The 22,086-nt window shown below is 37.9% G+C and overlaps 1 protein-coding gene across 2 annotated transcripts in view; it reads right to left on the bottom strand.

Annotated features, from left to right (window-relative positions):
• The window catches only part of TLK1 (tousled like kinase 1), a 117,319-nt gene that overhangs the window by 7,849 nt on the left and 87,384 nt on the right, over window positions 1-22,086 (bottom strand). For both annotated transcript variants that reach the window (XM_007534537.2, XM_060177719.1), the window contains 2 exons: window positions 16,797-16,863; window positions 2,684-2,781 (listed from right to left, as the gene is read on the bottom strand). In XM_007534537.2, coding sequence (XP_007534599.1) covers window positions 2,684-2,781; window positions 16,797-16,863 — 165 coding nt within the window. The remainder of the gene's footprint in view (window positions 1-2,683; window positions 2,782-16,796; window positions 16,864-22,086) is intronic.

Below are 22,086 nucleotides of genomic sequence, written 5' to 3'. Positions count from 1 at the left end.
CAGACAGAGTGGGGGGGGTTTCCTTTTACGTAATGAGGGTCAGGCTCAATAGTGGCAAAGAAGCACACTACTCAAGTGAGTTATTTTGTTGTCCCAGCCTCTGTATTTCTGAGAACCATATGAAATCTTTATCTACTCCGCAGGAATTATCACTCTTAGAAAAATATACTTTCATATTGGGAGTTATAGCTAATCAAGAATTTATAGCTGACATAAATATATGTATAACTTGGTCTTTATAATTTAATCTCACTGCTTTTAGACTTCAATATGCATAATTTTATTCTTAATTTTAAAATATTTTTATTTATTTATTTATTTATTCCCTTTTGTTGCCCTTGTTTTATTGTTGTAGTTATTGTTGTTGATGTCGTCGATGTTGGATAGGATAGAGAGAAATGGAGAGAGGAGGGGAAGACAGAGAGAGGGAGAAAAAGATAGACACCAACAGACCTGCTTCACCGCCTGTGAAGGGACTCCCCTGCAGGTGGGGAGCAGGGGGCTCGAACTGGGATCCTTATGCTGGTCCTTGCGCTTTGCGCCATGTGCGGTTAACCTGCTGCGTAACCGCCTGACTCCCAATTTTAAAAGATTTTTAAAAGTCGGGACCGGGTGATGGCACACCTGGTTGAGCACACATGTTTTTTTTTCATTAGGAACTTTATTTTTTACTTATTTTATTTTACTTTATTTATAAAAAGGAAACACTGACAAAACCATAGAATAAGAGGGGTACAATTCCACACAGTTCCCATCACCGGAACTTTGTATCCCATCCCTTCCCCTTGATAGCTTTCCTATTCTTTATCCCTCTGGGAGTATGGACCCGAAGTGTTTGTGGGATACAGAAGGTGGAAGGTCTGGCTTCTGTAATTGCTTCCCCGCTGAACATGGGCATTGACAGGTCGATCCATACACCCAGCCTGCCTCTCTCTTTCCCTAGTAGGGTGGGGCTCTGGGGAAGCGGATGAGCACACATGTTACAGTGCTCAAGGGCCGGGGTTTAAGCCCCCGATCCCCACCTGCAGAGGGAAAGCTCTGTAAGTGGTGAAGCAGAGCTGCAGGTGTCTCTTTCTCTCTCTCACCCTCTCGATTTCTGGCTATTTCTATTCAATACATAAATATATATATATATAAAAAGTCTACACAGACATTACTATTCACTGTTCATTATACCTGCTATGTATCAAGTACACCTATTTATATTACCTGCTTTTCTCTCAATCAGTCCTACATAGTAGCCCTGCTCCTTTTTCTTTCCTCCTCCCCATCCTACCATACCAATAAGGGCACTACTGCACAGAAACTTAAACGACTTGCCTCTGGTCAATAGCTAATACATGGCAGAGATTAGCAGACTAATACTGTTCCAAACTGTGTAATTTTTTTTTTTTTTAACAAGAGCATTGCTCAGCTCTGATTGATGATGATGATGATGGGGATTAAACCTGGGATCTCAGAGTCTCAGGCATCAAAGTCTTTTGTATAACCCTTGTACTATCCCACCAGCCCAAATGCACAATGTTTAGTAAAAGTCAGTGACAGCCTTATAATTCCAGACACAAATATTTTTTATTCAAATTTAACTGAATATCAAGGATCGCATGAGTTTTTCTTTTTGCTACCAGGGCTCTTGCTGGGGCTTGAGGCCTGCATGATGAATCCACACTCCCAATGGCCTTTTTTGTTTTTCCCTATTCATTTTGATATGACAGAGAGAAATTGAAAGGGGAGGGGGGCATTGATAGCGAGAAAAAGAGACACCTGCAGCCCTGTTTAACTTCTCATGAAACTCCCCACCTGCAGCGGAGGACCCAGGGCTTGAACCAGGACACCTGCACATGTGTGCTTACCCAGGTGTGCTACTATGCAGCCCAACATGAGTTTTTCTTGAAGTTATAAAGAGATATTTCTGCCTAGAGCTTGGTAAATACTTAAAGCTGTAACACTTGACTAAATTTTCATCAAGTTTCACCCACATACAAGCTTGAACAACAGTTTCAGAAAAACTATAAAGCTAGCACTGACTATTCTCTAGCTCTTGCCGAGCACTGGGTCCATTACATCCTTAAGTCCCCTTACTCCGTAACATTAACTTTGGTATTCAATTTAAATTAAGTATTTATTACATGCCAGCCATGTACTGGTTTGACTCTAGAAGTAAAGAACAAAACGAAGTCCTTGTTTTTAGATAGCCTGTATTCTAGTAGAAGGAAAAAGATATTAACAACAAAAATTTATAATTCCAGAGTCATGAATGCTACGAAAAAGCAGCAAAATACTGAAAGAATGGAGCAAAGCAAGAACTGCTTGCTATTTTAGGTGTGCTCACCTAGGAACTGCCTAACGATCACGTGAGGTGTAACAGGAGAAAGCCACTCAGATATTGTGAGGAGATAAGGTCTGAGCAGAGGAAATGACAGGTACAATGTTTGGAGATGGGAATGTGCTTGATATATTTGAGGGGGTGACATTTAAATGAGGGAGAGTAAAAGACAGGGTGGTGAGGTGGACAAAGACCAGATAATAAAAGATGTTACAAGCCACAGGAAGGATTGTTTTGTTTGTTTTTCCAAGTCTGATGAGAAGTCCATTATAAAGAAACATTATATTTTTGTTCCCAGGGGCATGGAGGGAGGGGATATTTTATCATGTAAGATTATGAAATAAAAATATGACTTACTGTGAATTATCTTCATTGTTTATCCTTTTAAGCTCTCGAATATGAAGATTTCTGACTCTTTCCAACCGTTCAAGCTCTGCCTGAATTTCTGCTTCTTCCTGAAAATGAAGAGAGAGGACTATAACAAGCTCAATTTATTTGTGATATAAAGAAGGTATTTTACTCATGTATTAGTTTCTTACAATGATGGGACGAATACTGTATTACAAAGTACTACTGCATTAAAAGACCAAAGTGCTCTTTAATACTCAGAGGATGGAAAAACATAAGGCAAAATATCATTTCAAGAAATCATCCTTCACTAACAAATCTATACCTAATGAGATACTGAGTTTATTCTGTACTATGAAAATTCTATTTTTTAAAAGATATTTATTTATTCCCTTTTGTTGCACTTGTTGTTTTATTGTTGTAGTTATTGTTGTTATAGATGTCATTGTTGTTGGATAGGACAGAGAGAAATGGAGAGAGGAGGGGAAGACAGAGAGGGGGAGAGAAAGATAGACACCTGCAGACCTGCTTCACTGCTTGTGAAGTGACTCCCCTGCAGGTGGGAAGCCAGGGGCTAGAATCACAATCCTTACGCCGTTCCTTATGCTTTACACCAGGTGCGCTTAACCCGCTGTGCTACCGCCCGACTCCTGAGAGTTCTATTTTTATAATGTTTAAACTAAAAATGATTTCAAGGTGGTCCGACTCTCACATATAATACAAGATGACCTGTGAACATTGTATCCTAACTTGTATTTGGAGAACACACACACACACACACACACACACACACACCACCACTCAACTTTGTTCTGCCAAAACCCTGAAGAGATAGTATAACAAAAATTTTATATATCAGGGTAGATTCAGACAAATCCTAAAAAATGCTCAAATGAAGAAACAGAAAACAATCTTTATAGATGAAACTAAACCCATGTACACACGCTGTATTAGGGATTCAATAATTGCTGATAAATAAAACCCAGCCACTATTTGTTGCAGAGGTAGTAAATGTAGGTTAGACATTAGATAAAAATTAAAAGCTTTCAAAATAAATAAAAACCACCCTTCTAGAATTTTGGGAGAATTTTTCTGAAACAGGTTAACACTACATATATAATTTTAAGTGAAATTTCTTCACTTAATATAACTCACAAATATTCCTAACTTTTTCTTTAATTTCTTTCTTGGGGGGTTAATGTTTTACAGTCGACAGTAAATACAATAGTTTGTGCATGCATAACATTTCTGTTTTCCACACAACAATACAACTTCCACTAGGTCCTCTGTCATCCTTTTTGGACCTGTCCTCTCTGTCATTCTTTTCCAGGACTGTATCCTAACTTTTTAAAATAAGATTGGTAATATCCTAGTAAAATGAGTAACTGCAGCTTAATTATAAGAACAGAAAATAGTTTGGATTTTTTTGTTTGTTTTTATTTTTATTTTTTAAATTATTTTTTAAAGTTTTTATTTATTTTCCCTTTTGTTGCCCTTGTTGTCTTTTTATTGTTGTTGTAGTTATTTTTGTTGTTGTCATTGATGTTCTTGTTGGATAGGACAGAGAAATGGAGAGAGGAGGGGAAGACAGAGAGGGGAAGGGAAAGATAGATGCCTGTAGACTTGCTTCACCGCCTGTGAAGCGACTCCCCTGCAGTTGGGGAGCTGGGGGCTCGAACCGGGATCCTTAGGCCAGTCCTTGCGCTTTGCTCCGCGTGTGCTTAACACGCGCTGCTACCGCCCAACTCCCTGCTTGTTTTTATTTTTATTTTTTCTAGAAGTACCAGGGCCACGTGCACACAGGATTTTGACCAGTCTGGGTTGCTTCTTGCAGACAGCGAGGGAGAGAAACCACAGCACCTTCCAAGTGGTGCCAAGTCTCAAACTTTGTGTGCCTGGTGATTCAGCCACCTCACCTGGTGAGGGATCTAAATGGAAAAGCCGGGAACAGGTAACGCAAACCACGGCCTAGTTGTCTCGGTTATAAAACGTCGAGCAAGAATGTGGCTGAGGTAGGAAGGAACTAGAATGTTTATATCACAAAACACAGAAGGCAGTAACTTTTTCTGTCCCTATTGCTACTGTTCGCTATCTTGAAATTCACCATTACTTTCATTCTTAAACATTTAAGAAGCTGCTAACCTTTTATCAGATGGCAGAATTTTAAATAATCCATCAAAATTATGAAATGCCTATTAAAGCAGTAGTTTAAACATTTACTTTCAGGGGCTGGCCAGTGGCACACCTGGTTGACCAGGACCTGGGTTTGAACCCGCGGTGCCCATCTGCAGGGTGAGCGTCACAAGTGGGGAAGTAGTGCTCTCTGCCACTCTATCCCCCATCTTTTTAAAATTTCCCTTTGTCCTACCAAATAAAATAAACAAAACATTAAAAACTTCATTAAAAGGGGGGAAATATTTGTTTTCACCTTGATTTAAAATCATGGCATAAAGATACTATTTCAGGGAGTCGGGCAGCAGGTTAAGCGCAGGTGGGGCAAAGTGAAAGGACCAGAGTAAGGATCCCTTACTCTGTAAGTAAGGGAGTCACTTCACAGGTGGTGAAGCAGGTCTGCAGGTGTCTGTCTTTCTCTCCCCCTCTCTGTCTTCCCCTCCTGTCTCCATTTCTCTCTGTCCTATCCAACAATGACAACAACAACTACAACAACAATGAAAAACAACAAGGGCAACAAAAAGGAAAAATAAATCAATATTAAAAAAAATTTTTTTTTTTTAAAAACTAAAGAGAGAGAGAAAGAGAAAACATTTCTTATATTGTCCCAAAGAAGTATGTTGCTTGGCTTTAAGGTCCAAGGTACTATAGGACTGTATTCAGTCGCCACATGGAACTTGTAAACAAATTTCATTGATTACAGAAGATTATGCAGTCAAAACTCATTTTCTTTGTTTTTTTAATAAAACTTAGTTTCTCCCCTTGACTTTTTTTTTAAGATTTTATTTACTTATTAATGAGAAAGAAAGGAGTAGAAAGAAAGAACCAGATACCACTCTGGTACATGTGCTGCCAGGGATGAACTTGAGACCACATACTTGAGAGTCCAATGCTTTATCCACTGCGCCACCTCCCAGACCACTCCCTTGATATATTTCTTTTTAATTTTCTAGGATCCAGTCTTTTCCCCTTTGTTTTTCTGACATTTTTTTTTTCAAGTGCTTAACAATTAAGATTGAATGAAGCACATCTATCCTTTCATAAGACTTTATGGAATATATTTGTAATGTTTTATAGATAATAATATATAGGCATAGATTTTACTTTATTCTAAAAGTATTTATTGGGGCTTAGTGGTGGCCTGCTGGTTAGAATGCACTTGTTACCATGTGTGACAGCTGCACACATTCAAATTTCTGATCCTCCAAACGGGGAGGCTTCATGAGTGGTGGAGCAGAGATCCAGGTGTCTCCTCTCTGTCTCCCTCACTCGCTTGCTCTTCACTCACTTGTCATAAGGGGGGGGGGAGACTCATGAAAAATGTTTTTTAAATGGCTGCTGGGAATGGTAGAACTATGTAGCCACCAAGCCCCAGCAGTAACCCTAGTGACAAAAGGAAAAAAAAAATTATTTTGTATTCTTGGCTGTTGTCATTATATAGATATCTGAATATTACCAAAAATTATTTTAAAAAATAAATATAACTACTTACCTCAGCAACCTAGTTGGATCCTAATAATTACATATTTGTGACAATGCAATTGAATTTCTTTTTTTTTAATATTTATTTTATTTATTTATTCCCTTTTGTTGCCCTTGTTGTTTTATTGTTGTAGTTATTATTGTTGTTGTTGTTGGATAGGACAGAGAGAAATGGAGACAGGAGGGGAAGACAGAGAGGGGAGAGAAAGACAGACACCTGCAGACCTGCTTCACCACCTGTGAAGTGACTCCCCTGCAGGTGGGGAGCTGGGGGCTCGAACGGGATCCTATGGCGGTCCTTGTGCTTTGCGCCAAGTGCGCTTAACCTGCTTTGCTACCGCCCAACTCCCTCTTTAGGTTTTTAATAAATCCCTTCCATCAGATTTTTTAAAAAATATTTATTTAATGTATTTATTCCCTTTTGTTGCCCTTGTTGTTTTATTGTTGTAGTTATTATTGTTGTTGTCGTTGTTGGATAGGACAGAGAGAAATAGAGAGAGGAGGGGAAGACAGAGAGGAGGAGAGAAAGACAGACACCTGCAGACCTGCTTCACCACCTGTGAAGCGACTCCCCTGCAGGTGGGGAGCCGGGGTTCGAACCGGGATCCTTATGTCGGTCTTTGTGCTTTGCGCCACCTGCGCTTAACCCGCTGCGCTACAGCCCGACTCCCAAGATAAGACACCTGCAGACCTGCTTCACCTCTTGTGAAGCAACTCCTCTGCAGGTGGGGAGCCGGGGGCTTGAACCCGGATCCTTATGCCAGTGCTTGCGCTTTGTGCCACCTGCGCTTAACCCGGTGCACTACTGCCCGACTCCCCCATCAGATTTTTTAAAAAATAATGTAACTGAGGGGTTAATAGCTTACAGTACAGTTGTTGGATTTCTCATCTCTACATGATATGTATCCATAAAACAACCCCCCCCCCACGTAAATCTTCTGTCATCATGCATTCGGACCCTAAAACCCAAGCCTCCTCCCACCCGAGTCCTTTCTTTTGATGTAATACACCATTTCCAGACCAAATTTTACTTTGTGTTTCCCTTTCCCTTTACAGAAGAAATTTACTCTTAAGTTTCACTGAGAAAAAATATATACATCATAATGGCCAGAACATTTGTGTTCCACCAAAATGTATATATTTAAAAATATTTTTTCCCTTTATTGGGGGATTTCAAAAATTTGTATTTTAAGGTCTAAACCTCAATATGTTAATATCTGGATATGGGACCTTTGAGTGTGATTAAAGCTGAGTCAAGAAGGTGGAGGCCTCATTATGGGATTAATGTTTCCATAAGAGGAAACTCAAGAAGAATCCTTCTGACCCTGGAAGTACAGAGAAAAAGCTATAAGAATTAAGAATGTATCTACCGGGTTGACAAAAAAGTCACAAAGCACTTTTGCAAAAAAAAAAAAAAAAAAAAAAAATCAGGGAAAATGCATTATGACTTTTCTAACAACCCAATATTTACAAACTATCCATAAAGCCAGACCAGAAATGAACAGTTAATCTTGGGCATCCAGCCTCTTGAACTCTGAAAAAATTAATTTCTGTTTTTTAAGTCACCTAGTTTATGAATTTGTGGTAGCAGCCTGAGCAGATGGACACACATACTTTTAAGCAAATGCTACAGTGACATGGTCTATTGATAGCACCTCTCCTTATAGAGAGAAGAAAGGCCTTGGGTATAATAACCTAGAAATTGATCTATCCTCATAGTTTGTAGGCAAAATGGGAATTTTTCTTTTTGAAAGGCAACTCTTCAAAACTGAATATATATATATATATATTTTTTTTTGGTAAGGATGACATGTATAGTTAAGATCTGCTTAAAGAAGTTCAAACTATTATGTTCACTTTTTTTCAGAAAACACATCACTTTACATATGAAGATACATTTTATAACTAAACCTTTATGGTTCTAATGTCAAATAGCTTTCTTTGAATTAACCCTCCCCCCCCCCCTTTATGCCACCGAGTTCATTGCTAGGGCTCTGCACCTGTGTGGTTCCATCACTCCCAGTGGCCTTTCTCTTTCTAGAGGGTGACAAACACAGGAGAGAAAAACAGAGACACTAAAGCACTGTTCCACTACATGGGACACCCCAGCCCCATGCAGGTGCTCAGTGTTAACACATCAATTTAGTATCTCCTAGTCTTCAGATGGTTTTAATTTTATGATTTAAAATGCCTTTCTAAAAGTTTTATCACTAGGAAAATCAAAGGCAAAATTAACAAAAGGCTAGTGCATTTTAAAAATTAATGGAAAGACTGGGTAAGGCACAGAAAAATAATTGAGAAATCTACTTCAGATTTATCCTTACTATAATGCATCTATGTTGTTTTTATTCTATGCTTTCCATATCTGACATATGGATATATGATATAAACTAATGGAAACAGGAAGCAACCATACAGCAAAAGTTAAAAAAAAGTAGATAAAGCAAATCTGTTTAAGTACCGCGTGCTGATTGCGCCACTGGAGCTCGATAAAGCAAATCTGAATTTGTGGAGATCCATTTGGAAACTACTGTTTAAGTCTGATTATGTAAATCAAGTGGAGTAGAACGAGGACAATGAACAAAAAATATAAAATTCCCAGGGAGGGTTGTTTTTTTTTCCGCAACTATGTAAACACCCCTTCCACTCCTATCCCCCAAATACTGATCTCTTACTGGTGGGACCATACTATACATCTCCCTGAGGTGTGTTTAACTAACTCAGATAATTGTTTTAGAAGCTAATGTCTTCTCCTCTCTGCAGTTCACTTCATTTTTTTTGGGTGTGTGGAGGTGGACATGATGCTTTCTTCTATTTTGAAATGCATAAATATGTACAGGAAAACTGCTAACTGGGAATTAAGATGGCTAGGTTTTGATTCTGTCAGTCCTCATGCTATTTGTTTTGCTTTGTTTTTTAAGACAGAGACAAGAGAAGGCAGAGAAGCAGAGAGTGTGAAAGAGACCACTGCACCAGAGCTTCCTTCAATGGGGTGGGAGCTGGACTTGAACCTGGGTTGTATTCATGTCAAAGCAGTGCCTTATCCAAGTGAGCTATTTTGCCAACCCTCTCACATTTTACTTGTAAATTCTCATTTTGGTAATTGAACATCACTTACTGCCAAGTTAAGATGTGTGACTCTAAATGGGAAAATAGAGCCAAGACTCTTTTAAAAGTCCATAATGACACTAAGAGGTAGAAACTGGTTGTTTCCCCGTCTATGGTTAACGTTCCATATCCTATCAGCATGGCCACCTTTCATAGAAGACTACTCATTTTATAATGTGAATTTTAAAAAGATTCTAACTGTGCTTAGCACCTCTTTCCCATGCATGCCACGAAGGTGGAAATCTTCTAACATTCTTGGAAGGCTTGTGACTTTTTATATAGTGCATCTTCACTGGAATTCGAGAGGAATCTACAACCTACACATGTATTATATGAGAGAAATCTTAATGTATTTTGTGATTGGCTTTGAGAGAGGAATTCCCCCAAAATTTCTTCTAGTCATGACCACTAGTGCAAAGGTATTAAATATAAAGCTGGGGAGACAACTTAATGGTTATGCAAAAGACTTTGATGTTTGATGCTCTGAGGCCCGAGGTTCAATCTCCAGCACCATAAGCCATGGCTGAGTATGTTCTTATCTTTCTGTCTGTCTCTCTCTCATTAAAATAAAATAAACACTATTTTTACAAAAAGGTATTGAATGTACAGGATCTCTAGCATTAATAGGTCATCTATTATTTTCATTCAATCCCAAAGTGACAAGAAATGTCACATATATAAACTTATTCTTTGTGGCCATCCTAAGGATCTGATAATGCCAGATGACAATGGTATTCTAGAGAGGCCAAAGAAGATATCAAACTTTAAGAATATTGGGAGTTGATTCACCTAAAACCAATGCCCTGCATTCTCCACTGTTCAAAAGGCTTGTAGAAAATCCACTGTCTTCCATTTCAACTAGTTGCATGGTCCACTGTGAAGGAGTGAGAAAAAGTTGTGTGCTTGTTCTTGACCTGTAAAGATTTCATCATGGAAGATTAATACTGATGCTGCTGCTGCCTGTAACTGGTTGTTTCTCTTTGCAGGTGCCAATATCGGTCAGAGAACAGGATTTCTGTGGCAGAGTTGTTGCTACACTGTTATCTCTTCAGAACGGAGGCACAGGGAGAGATGAATGCCACATCGCAAGGAGCAAAGGAGAAAGAGAGAAAGAAATGGTGTCAGGTGGCATGTTGGATGTGATATTTTAGTAGAGATTGAGATGACTGCAAATTGTTTAGCTGATTCCTTTGGTCTGCAGGTACATTTGTGTTGGTGTTGATGATTCTTGACTAATCCTGTTTCAATCACAAATTGGTTTATGTTTTTCCCCAAAATGGTCCTTTTATTTGGAGTTTATAATCTAATATTTCACTCCCCCTTCTCTCTCTCTCTCTCTCTCTCTCTCTCTCTCACACACACACACACACACACACGCCAATTCTACCACAGAACTTAAGTATCATGCTGAGATGTCAAATCCTTCCAACTAATCAACCAATACCTAAAGATGACAAAATCTGAAGATTGGAAAGTAAAGAGAGATTTCTATTCCTACTGTAAACTTGTAAACCCCTTCTAGGGGTATTATAATGGTTGGTAAATTGTATCTTTCCTATACTATTATGAATATAAGGAAAATCTACTATAAGGAAACTTTTTTCCCCAAGGATTTCTAAAAGATTATTTGTATTAATTTAGTGACAGTCTTTGGAAAGCAAATCTATGTAGTTTTCTTTGATTCCAGGATAATGATACTATTACATGAATATTATGCTACACATAACTCCTCAAATCACAAAGATAAATTACTTTTGCATAATGAGAATTTATCAAAGACTAATATCAAAACAGGATCAACAATAAAACCTAACTATTATATATGGTTTGTTTGCTTTCCTAAATCCACAGCTTTCCATGTGGCAAAGATATGTAAAAATGTGAAGTCAGCTCTGTGTAATGGAATAACTATTTTCATTTCAGGAATACTTTTATAGTCTTTTTAATTTTGTTGAAATTTTTTCCTCTGCCTACTGGAATAAATCATTAAGCTACATAGATGACAAAAATATGTTAGAGGGCCATGCAGTGGTGCATGTGGTAAAGTGCACATTACCATCCACAATGACCTGGGTTCAAACCCTTCGTCCCCACCTGTTGGGGGTACAGGTTTACAAGTTGTGAAGAAGTGTTGCAGGTATCTCTCCTCTGCCTCTTCCTTCCTCTCTCTATCTCCCTTCCCTTTCAATTTCTCTGTTCTGGATGTGAGGGCGATCTGGCTGCGACATCTGTCACCCCACTGGTCGCCAGGGTTGATTTGGCTGATCTGGCTGGCTAGGCGGGTGTCCCCTTCCTCCCTCACTGCTCCATGTGCGTCCCTCCCGAAGCTGTGTGCTTGGTCGAAGAGGACGGCCTTTCCTGAATAGAGACGGACCGGTCTTCGGTCGACGGTATATGAGTAGCTGCGCTCCCCAGCTAGAACCTCCAAACAAGCTCTCAATTTCTCTATCAAATTGAATAAATAATATCTAACATAATTTTAAATTAAAAATTATGTTAGATATTATTTACACTTGTTACAAAAGACCTGTTACTTTTGCCACTAGGACTCCTCTGCTCAGAGCTCACTTTTTCAGACAGACAGAAATAAAGAAATAGAGATGGACAAAGGGAAAGATCTCACAGCACCAAAGCTTCCTCAAGTGTGGTGGGTGGGGTTCCAATCCAAACCTGGATCATACACAAGACAAGGCAGGCACACTGTCCAGCTGAGCTATCTTGCCAGCCCTAAAAGTGTCTTTCATGTAAACCTTTAAAAATAAGGACTGATGGACTGGGCAGTGGCACACCTGTGATGAGCACATGTGATGGTTCACAAGGACTGGGTTTAAGCCCCCAGTCACCAGGGCTACAGATGCCCTCTTTCTCCCTACTTCCTCTCAATTTCTGTTTCTATGGGGGAGAAAAAAAAAAAAAAGAAAATATAAAGGATAACAAGCAACACACCAGCTAAAATAAATATTCTACTTGATACAAAATCACTAATAGTATATCTAAAGAAAGTAAATGTGAGAAGAAGTGTGTGTTAACACTTAACCTCTCTCCTTTATCTGCGGTGAAACAGAAGGGCATGTTTTCAGAAACTCGACGGAAAGCAAACATCGTGATTACTCTAAAATGTAAAGAAATCTAAAGATTAAATAATTCTTCTGAGTACAAACACTGACTTGAGGGGTGATGAGCAGTTCCCCTGGGAGGGCACCTGCTTTACTAAGTGTGTAACCCGGGTTCGAATACCCACCACCAGCATACGTGAGCTCTGTGGCACTGGAACAAGTTTTGGTGCTGTGCTGGATCTCCCTTTCCTGAAAAAACTTTGGCATAGTGTGCTAATTTCCTAGCAGTGACAGAACAAAAAGATTACCTTGCCATTCACCTATAACAAAATAATTCTAAGACTAAATGTACGGTGCCACTGAAACAAGAATATGAAGTTTCAAGAACTGGCTTTGTCATTTACTAAATACAAGGATTTAGACAAAGTATATATGGAGGATCTTGGCATTCAAAGTTGACAATATGCTCATATTAGAATGGTCGACATGAAAAAGTTGAGAAAGTGTAGTTGCGAGTTTCTCAAAATAGGAATTTGAATTACTTTATCAGAGTATGGAAATAACCAAGTGAATGAGAAAGCAATGACCACATAAGCTGATGTTAACTGATACATTTAACAAGAATCTTTGATTTAAAGAAAAAAAAAAAAGAGAGTGATGGATGGTGCAGTGATTTAGTTACTGAAAAGAAAACCAGTAATTTCTTTTCTTTTTTCTTTTTTAGTATTTTATTTATTTTATTTTTGAGAGAGATGCAGAAAGAGAAAGACACAGAGAGAAACACCAAAACACTGCTCAGCTCTGGGTTATGGTGGTGCAGGGGATTGAACCTGGACTTCGGAGCCTCAGGCATGAGAGTCTCTTTGCATAACCATTATGCTATCTACCTCCGCCTGAAAACCAGTAATTTCTTAAATAACTTCACATTTGAAATTTCTATTTACTAACAGAAATCTGTATTTGGCTGTAGATTTTTAGAACTGCTAGTTTATCTCTCCTACATCATTCTATCATACTAATAGTTACGGGCTTATTATATATCCACCCTTACGGAGTAGCAAAAAATGTGAGGTTTCAATGGTAAATAACTTTTATCATCAGTCAGCCCTCATTCCCAATAATCATTATTATATATAGTGTGTATCATAAACTACCATTTCAAGAAAAATTAAACAGGATTCCCAGTCTGATGAGTCTGTATGACATGTTTTTCCGCAATGAAAGATTTTTTTCCTTCAGTAAAATGACAAATATGATCTAGTAATTCTGCTCTAAGAGTTTTAAAAAAATATTTATTTATTCCCTTTTGTTGCCCTTGTTGTTTTTTTGTTGTTGTAGTAGTTATTGTTGTTATTCATGTCGTTGTTGTTGGAAAGGACAGAGAGAAATGGAGAGAGGAGGGGAAGACAGAGAGGGGGAGAGAAAGACAGACACCTACCTGCAGACCTGCTTCACTGCCTATGAAGTGACTCCCCTGCAGGTGGGGAGCCGGGGGCTTGAACCAGGATCCTTACCCCAGTCCTTGTGCTTTGCGCCACATGTGCTTAACCCACTGAGCTACCACCCGACTCCCTGCTCTAAGAGTTTTTACTAAAGGGAGGATGAGAAGGAAAGAGTTGCCCTTGCTAATAAGAGCATTCTGGGCTCCAAGTCTAATTCCTACACTGACAAAATACAGGTTCACTACTGTGCAGATGACATGGGTATCAAACACTCAGAGAACAGAGTAGTCTATGATAGAAGCTCTAACAAATCAGGGTACAGTTTCTACTAGCTTAATGCACCTATAACATAAGGGACTGAGATGTAAAGATGGTATCTCTTCTCTTAACTCAAGCCTGTTGAGTTAAATGTTTATTTTTTTTTAAGAGATGACCTATTTTGATGACCCATTTTCCAACTTTGCTTTAGAAAGCCAAATTTTAAAGTAAAACGTTTATTATTATTTAACTACATACCTCAAAATTTAAGAATACAGAAAACTGCTATTTATTTGTGACCTAGGAGATAAAGGACACAACTCAGTTCTCTGTATGCAACACTAGCAACTTTCCTTACAATGCATTCTTCTCATCCAAAAATTGTCTTTTTGAAGAAAAAAACGAGAATTTGAGATAGATTATTTTTCAGCATCCCACTCATGTCCTCAAATTATTGCATGATAAGGCCAAAGAAAAGTAATGTTGTAAGCTGGTTAAGTAGAGAAAGCTAGAAATCTAAAATTGAATTTGATAAAAATTGGAATAAATATAACAAGTAAGAGTATAGAAGGGGACAATTATTAGAAAGAATGAGTGAAAACAAAAAATGAAGTCAAATATAACAAAAAAGGAGAATTTGAGATTAGAAGAGATATAATAGTCTAGAATGAATTACAACTGTGAGTATGATATCTAGACATTTATGATGTTAGAGAATATGTCTCCGAAAACCAAAGTGTTTTTGAAATACTAGGAAAACTTTAAAGCTAACCAATAATATACCAACCAAAAACCTCCTCTGAAGTGTTTCTGTTTAAAACTGCATGTTTTCACAATACATAAGTTGAAAGCTTCACTTGTAGAGTAATGTAAAATATGTAATATGTGAAAATAGCAATCCTTCAGCTAAAACTCACATATATATATATTACATTACAACATTATCACTGATACCATCAAAATAGTTTGGGTAAGGGACACACAAATACTTGTAACTCAGTCTGCACTATAAAATCTCCTTTCTTTAGTTGTATTACAATTGTTATAGAGAATAGTGAGGTTATCTACTTTACCTCAGAGTACAAAAAAGTCAACAATGATAATAGTCAATAGTCACAACAGAAGAGAAACAACTTAAATCATTTTAGAATGTTCTGTTCCAGCTGATAGACTGAAATATTTCTGAGCAGGGACAAGACATCATGGATGGATTATGCCCATATCAATCAAAGTGTGAAAATAAACCACAAGTAAATGAGTGAACAATAACTGTATGTGTGTGTGTGTGTCTGTGTGTATATGTACACACAGACACACACACCATATTGGGCTGTCAGAAGATTCATGACACATTTTTCTATGCAAAAATACATCACGACTTTACTGATAATCCTATATACAATTGTAATAATTTCTGTCCCTTATAGTTAAATGGCCAGGGTTCAAAGCATGCTCCTAGCATTCTGAAAACAACAGGACTGGGATAATATTATCTGCTGCCAGAATGGGAGTCTTTTGTGCTTTCTCAACCTACCCAAAGAAGATGACATGACCGATAACAGTGTTCAATTAGTTGAGTAAATTTAGCTATTATTTAGTTTATCTAAAAAAATGTTCAAAGTAATCTGGCACATAGAGAGTAAAATTAAAAACTTATTCAAAGAAAAAGAATGTTTACATGTCCAGCAACTTCATTTTGAGGGGGAAATAATCACACTATTTTTTCTGTAAAATGGTTTGAGCTAAAAAAACATGAACTATAAAAATAATGAAATCATTACAAGCTCAGCATTTACAAGCAAGAATACAGCTATACATGATAAATGGTAATGTTTTCCTTTATCATATTACTCAATAATATTAGGATCAGGCTTTTTTTTCTTCTTCTTCCCAATGTACACATTTTAATTGAAACATTTAATCAACTAAGCTTACAGGTGATCTAAAAAACAAGTTTGCAATCCATTTATAATTGTTACTTAAATTTGTTACAAAAATGGTCAGAAACATGAAATTTTACATTCTTCTAAAAAATGAAGAACCTAAAAGAAAAGTTCGTATTTAAACAGAGTAAAGACCTTGGAGATCTGTACCAGAATCACTCTTCCATCAGAGAAGTATCAGCATTTAAGTTGCTACAAGGTGAAATGTTATTCGTATATGTTTAACATAAAGATGTAAGCCATACATTCCTCTTTTATCTGAAGTTTTATTTATGTTATTTAGCTTTGCCATCAGGGTTATTAATGGGGGTCAGTGCCTATACAAATCCACTGTTCCTGGCAGACATTTCTGTCCCTTTTTTCTTTGTGCTTTCATAGAGGGTGAAAGAGAGTGAGGGAAAGTGTGATGGGGAAAGACAGAAAGGAGAGACACCTTAAGTATTTAAGCACTGCTTAAATACTCATGAGCTTGCCCCTGCCTGCAGGTGGGGATCAGCAGCTTGAACCCAGGACATGGCACATGGTAGTGTGTATCTTTTATCATAACTGAAACTTTCTTTCTTTCTTTTTTTTTTTGACTCTTTTCCCCTAATAGGAGATTCAGCAAATGATTTTACAAAAACTAGCAACGAAGTGATAATCCAGCATATGCGTCACATACCTTTTTGAGATGTCCTAGTCTAAGTTTGAAAATTTCTTCCTGTTCATGATATTCTGCCAAAGTCAACCTGTCAAAAGTAAGTTATAATTCTAGATATTAAGATTTAACATTTTTATTTCTTAACAGTCAGCAAGACAAAATTAAGCAAATGAAATACTAAAATATTAACAAGTTTTTATCAACATATATGTTAAAAGTAGTTGAAGATAATCCTTAGGTAGATTTGATACTTACAGGTAAAACAATGAACTATTTTTTAAAATTCAACGACTATTTAATGAGTACCATGTACTAAGCAATATTCTAGAAGTTAGAGTCTAAGGATTCAATAAAAAAAGAAAATCTTACTCGCCACACAGGTCCATTTTAACCACCACATATCAGGACCTTAATGCCCTCTCCTCTCCCTCTCGCTCTTGAGCCCTCTGTATGGCTGCAGTACACCACAGCCAGTCCAAATTTTACTTTGTTTTCCCTTTCTGTCTCTATTTCTTAAGCTCTACCTATAAGTGAGATCATCTGGTATTCCTCCTCTTTTTGGCTTATCTCACGAAACATAATTCCTTCAAGTTCCACCTAAGATGAGGCAAAGGAGATGCTTTCATCCTTGTTACCAGCTGAGTAGTATCCCACTGTGTCTATGACATACACCATAACAGCTTTTCCCCTACACTCATCTGACTTAGAGGGAAGAGAGAGTGATGGAGAGGAGAGGCACCACAGTGCTGCTACACCTTCCACTGAGCTTTCCGTGTGCCGCTCATGGTGCAGCCGTGTGGAGCAAGGGCTCCAATCTAGCACAGCGTATGCTCTCCAAGGTTAGCTATCTCATCGTCTCTAAAAACAGCAGAAGAAGATAACAGTGACTACCACCTCCAGATGAAGACCTGAGGGCGTATGTAATGTAGCAGATATAAAATAAGTTAGAAACGCAAAGATGGAAACAGGTTGGCATATGAGAAAGGCATATCAGAAGATAATCAAAGAGGCTGTAAGCAATAAAACACACAGGCAGGAGCCAATTTGTGTATAGACTTGTTGGCTGAGTTAGTAATTTCAATTCTACTCTAAGAATACTGGGAAATCACTGAAAAGGCAGTCAGTCCGATTTCAATGAAATAGAAAGGGGAAAAACTAAGCATCTTTGCTTTCTCTGCTTGTAGGGTTGAGTGAACAAGCAAGATAAAGGAATGCTGTTAACTACAGTTAATGTACCAAATTTATAAACATGAATGGGCACACAGGTTTACCTGTTAGAAGTATTTTATAGTTATATTCTTACTAATTCCAAATATTTTGATGTAATTTTTAAAAATAAACAACTTAGCATATACAACCATCACGATACACACTGTGCAATATTTCCTAAGAAAAAATTGATTTTTTTTTTTGGCTGATTTCTCATGTATGTGCTATTTCAATTCTCTCACACAAACTTTTCATTCCATTTATTTAAGGTAGAGAAGTAAAGACACTACAGCACTGCTCCATCTCCTCTAAAGCTTTCTCGAGAGCTATGGAGTCAGACCTTAAACCTGGGACCTCACACATGTTAAACATATGCTCTGTTGGCTGGGTTATCTCCCAATCTCATTTTCCCCCCACTTAAATATGATTTCAGGGATTGAAACCAGGTCCTCACACATATGCTCTACCATTCAACCTCTTCCTGGTGCAACTTTTATTTTATATTTTTATATGGGGGGGAGGAGGGAGGGAGGGGAAGACACTATTTAGAGTGTCATCCCATTTTGCATGGAATTCCTTTTGCTTTGTCTTTGGTGCTCTCATGGGTCAAACCCAAGGCCTTCTGTTTGGAAGAAATCCGCTCTCCCTGCTGAGCCACCTTTCCTGACCCCAGCTTAGTATTCTGATACGTGAAAAACATTTAGGGAGGAGGAGCACTCCATTTCCATTTTCAACTCCATTTCTGAAAGAACTGCTTTTATCAACTCCAAGCCCGTATCTGTTCATTTATGGATTCTGTCTTTGGTTCAGGTCTTTCAGCAACTTTTAGTATAAACGTTATTATGTCCTTTTAGTCAGAAGTTATAAATGTACTAATTACAAGGAGAGGTTACTAAAAGAAAATAAAAATTTCAGTCTTCCATTACAAATACCATATAACAGTTCAGAAATAAATATTTAAAATTAAATCTACCCAATTTTAGATTGACACAGCTGCTGGATTTTATGATGTTGAAAATAACAACAGCTGATAAGTTATAGCAATTGCTCAGTAGCTTCTGAGAATTAAATGCTGCGGTGTGAATGTAGATAAAGTAATAGAAGAAGATAGGTGATTTTAATAAATCTTTTTTATTTTTATTTTTTTATACTTTATTTATTCCCTTTTGTTGCCCTTGTTGTTTTATTGTTGTAGTTATTATCGATGCCATTGTTGTTGGATAGGACAGAGAGAAATGGAGAGAGGAGGGGAAGATAGAGAAGAGGGGAGAAAGATAAGACACCTGCAGACCTGCTTCACCATCTGTGAAGCGACTCCCCTGCAGGTGGGGAGCTGGGGGCTCAAACCGGGGTCCTTGTGTTTGGCGCCACCTGCGCTTAACCCGCTGCGCTACCGCCCGACTCCCAGATAGGTGATTTTAAAGGAGATAATGGAGAGATAGCTCAACAGATAGGGTACATGCTTTGTGAGGTTTGAGCCCTGGCACCAATGCAAGGGACTCTGGCATCACATGTAAGGTACTACAGCACCAGAGGAAGCTCTAGTATTGTGGTGTCTTTCTCATTCTGTCACTATCTGAAAGAAAAAGCAATCTAGATCAGAGACTATTTGTACAAATTTCAGTTGTTATTTATCTGCAATATTTTACCTAAACTTTTATTTTTAATACCTTTTCTTCCATTTGGTTTGAGAAATTTTTCTTTGCCTTACTTTGTGAAATTTCACACATGTCTGTCCAGGTAAGTATTTCTTTTTATTCAATCTATTTGGAATTCTCTGACTTTTATAAAACTATAAAATGATCTTTATCTGTTTATTTTTTAAATTTTCATTTATTTATTGGATAGAGATAGCCAGAAATTGAGAGGAGGAGAGGAGATAGAGAGGGAGAGAGACAGAGGGACACCTGCAGAATTGCTTCACCACTCACAAAGCTTTCTCCTTGCAGGTGGGGACTGGAGGCTCAAACCCGGGTCCTCATGCACTATAACGTGCGCTCAGCCAGGTGTACCACCACTCGGCCCCATTTATCTTTTTAAAAAATAATCAGTTACATAAACTCCAATTGTGTTTTGCTCCATTCAAAATTGTTATTTTTCCAGATAGCTGGTTTATCAAAATAATAACACACGCTAGAAGACATTGGGGGGGGGGGCAGACAGGAGGACAAGGACAGACTATCAAAAAAGAAATCCAAAGAGTCAACACACATATGAAAAAATGCTCAAAGTCAGTAACAGAAATGAAAATAAAGTCAAAGAAAGAAAAATATGAAGGTATCACACTCCCCAACTTCAGTTTATACTATAAAGCAATAGTAATTAAAACTGCATGGTACTGGAACTAAAATAAACACTGACTCACTGGAACAGAATTGAGATCCCCAAAATGAGCCTACACACACAGCCACTTCATATATGACAAAGGGTCAAAATGATTCAGTGGGGTAATGAAGGTCTCTTCAACAAATGGTGCCAGGAATATTGGACAGTCACGTGTAGAAAAATGAAACTAGACCACTACCTAAAATCATCCATCAAAATCAAATCAAAATGTATCAAAGATCTGGATATTAGACTAGAAACTCTAAAATTTATAAAAGAAACCATGTGACACAGCAGGATCTTCACATCAAAGATGTAATGCCATGAACATGGGAAATGAGAACAAGAGTAAATAAGTAAGAAGTGAAACTAAAAAGCTTCTATACACTGAAAGCAAACCACATAGGGATAACCAGACAACCAGTAAATGGGAGAAGATATTTTATACATTATACATCTGGCAATTGACTGATATTACACATTATCTAGACTTGGTGCAAATCTAGAAAAGAAGTGAAAATAATCCAATAAAAAAGATGCCAAATAACTAAATAGACAGTTTTCTAAAAAAGAGATACACTCTCAGACATATATGCTCCATTTGTCATTATAGAAATCTGAGTTAAAACTACACTGAGCACAGCTATATACAAATAATGTCAAAGGACATAAATTATGGTGATATTGTGTACGATACAGCAATAACTATCTATTGCCTTCTTAAACCCTAAGACAGCAGGAACCTCCCGTTCCCTCTAGAGAGCCTATATCTCCCCCAGTCCTGGAACCTCTAGGGTGGGGCTCACTTTCCTGCATGCTCCTCTCAATTCATACCAAATGATAATGCATCTCACACATGTGAGAACAGCCTACATCAACAAAACAGGAAGTGACAGGTGTTGGCAAGGTTGTGGAGAAAAAGGAACTCTGCTACGCAGCTGGTAGGAATTCAGACTGGTACAGATCCTTTGGAAAACTAGATAAGAGTCCTTAAACAAATAAAAATGGAATTACCATATGACCCAGCAATACCATTAGTAGGTATTTATCCAAACGATACTCAAATGCTAATTAGAAGGGGCAGATGTACCACTATGTCCATAGCTGCATTATTCACAATAACCAAAATGCCTATAAACAGATGATTAGCCAAAGAAGTTATGGGATACATATCCCATAGAATACTATGCTGCAATACAAAAAATATATATAATATTGTGTCCTTGGGGACGAAATAGATAGAGCCAGAGATGATTCTACTTAGTAAAACAAAGAGATGAATGACAACTACCAGATAAGTTTCACTCATGTGTGAAATCTAGAGAACTGATGTACATGAAGTTGCAAATCAAAACAGAAGCAAACTATTTCTTTTTCTTTTTATTATTATTTTTTTACCAGAGCACTGATCAGCTCTGGTTTATGGTGGTGTGGGGGACTGAACCTGAGCCTTTGGAGGCTCAGGTATGCGTTTTTTTGCATAACCATTAAACTATCTACCCTGCCCAGAAGCAAACTATATCTTTTTTTTATATTTATTTTCCCTTTTGTTGCCCTTGTTGTTGTAGTTATTATTGTTGTTGTTATTGATGTCATCATTGTTAGATATGACAGAGAGAAATGGAGAGAGGAGGGGAAGACAGAGGGGGAGAGAAAGATAGACACCTGCAGACTTGCTTCTCCACCTATGAAGTGACTCCCCTGCAGGTAGGGAGCTGGGGGCTCGAACCGGGATCCTTATGCCGGTCCTTGCGCTTTGCACCATGTGCGCTTAAGC

Source organism: Erinaceus europaeus, chromosome 18 (assembly GCF_950295315.1).
Source record: "Erinaceus europaeus chromosome 18, mEriEur2.1, whole genome shotgun sequence".
Taxonomy (NCBI): Eukaryota; Metazoa; Chordata; class Mammalia; order Eulipotyphla; family Erinaceidae; genus Erinaceus; species Erinaceus europaeus.
The sequence above is the reverse complement of the archived record's forward strand: the minus strand, read 5'-3'. Positions and strand labels throughout refer to the sequence as shown.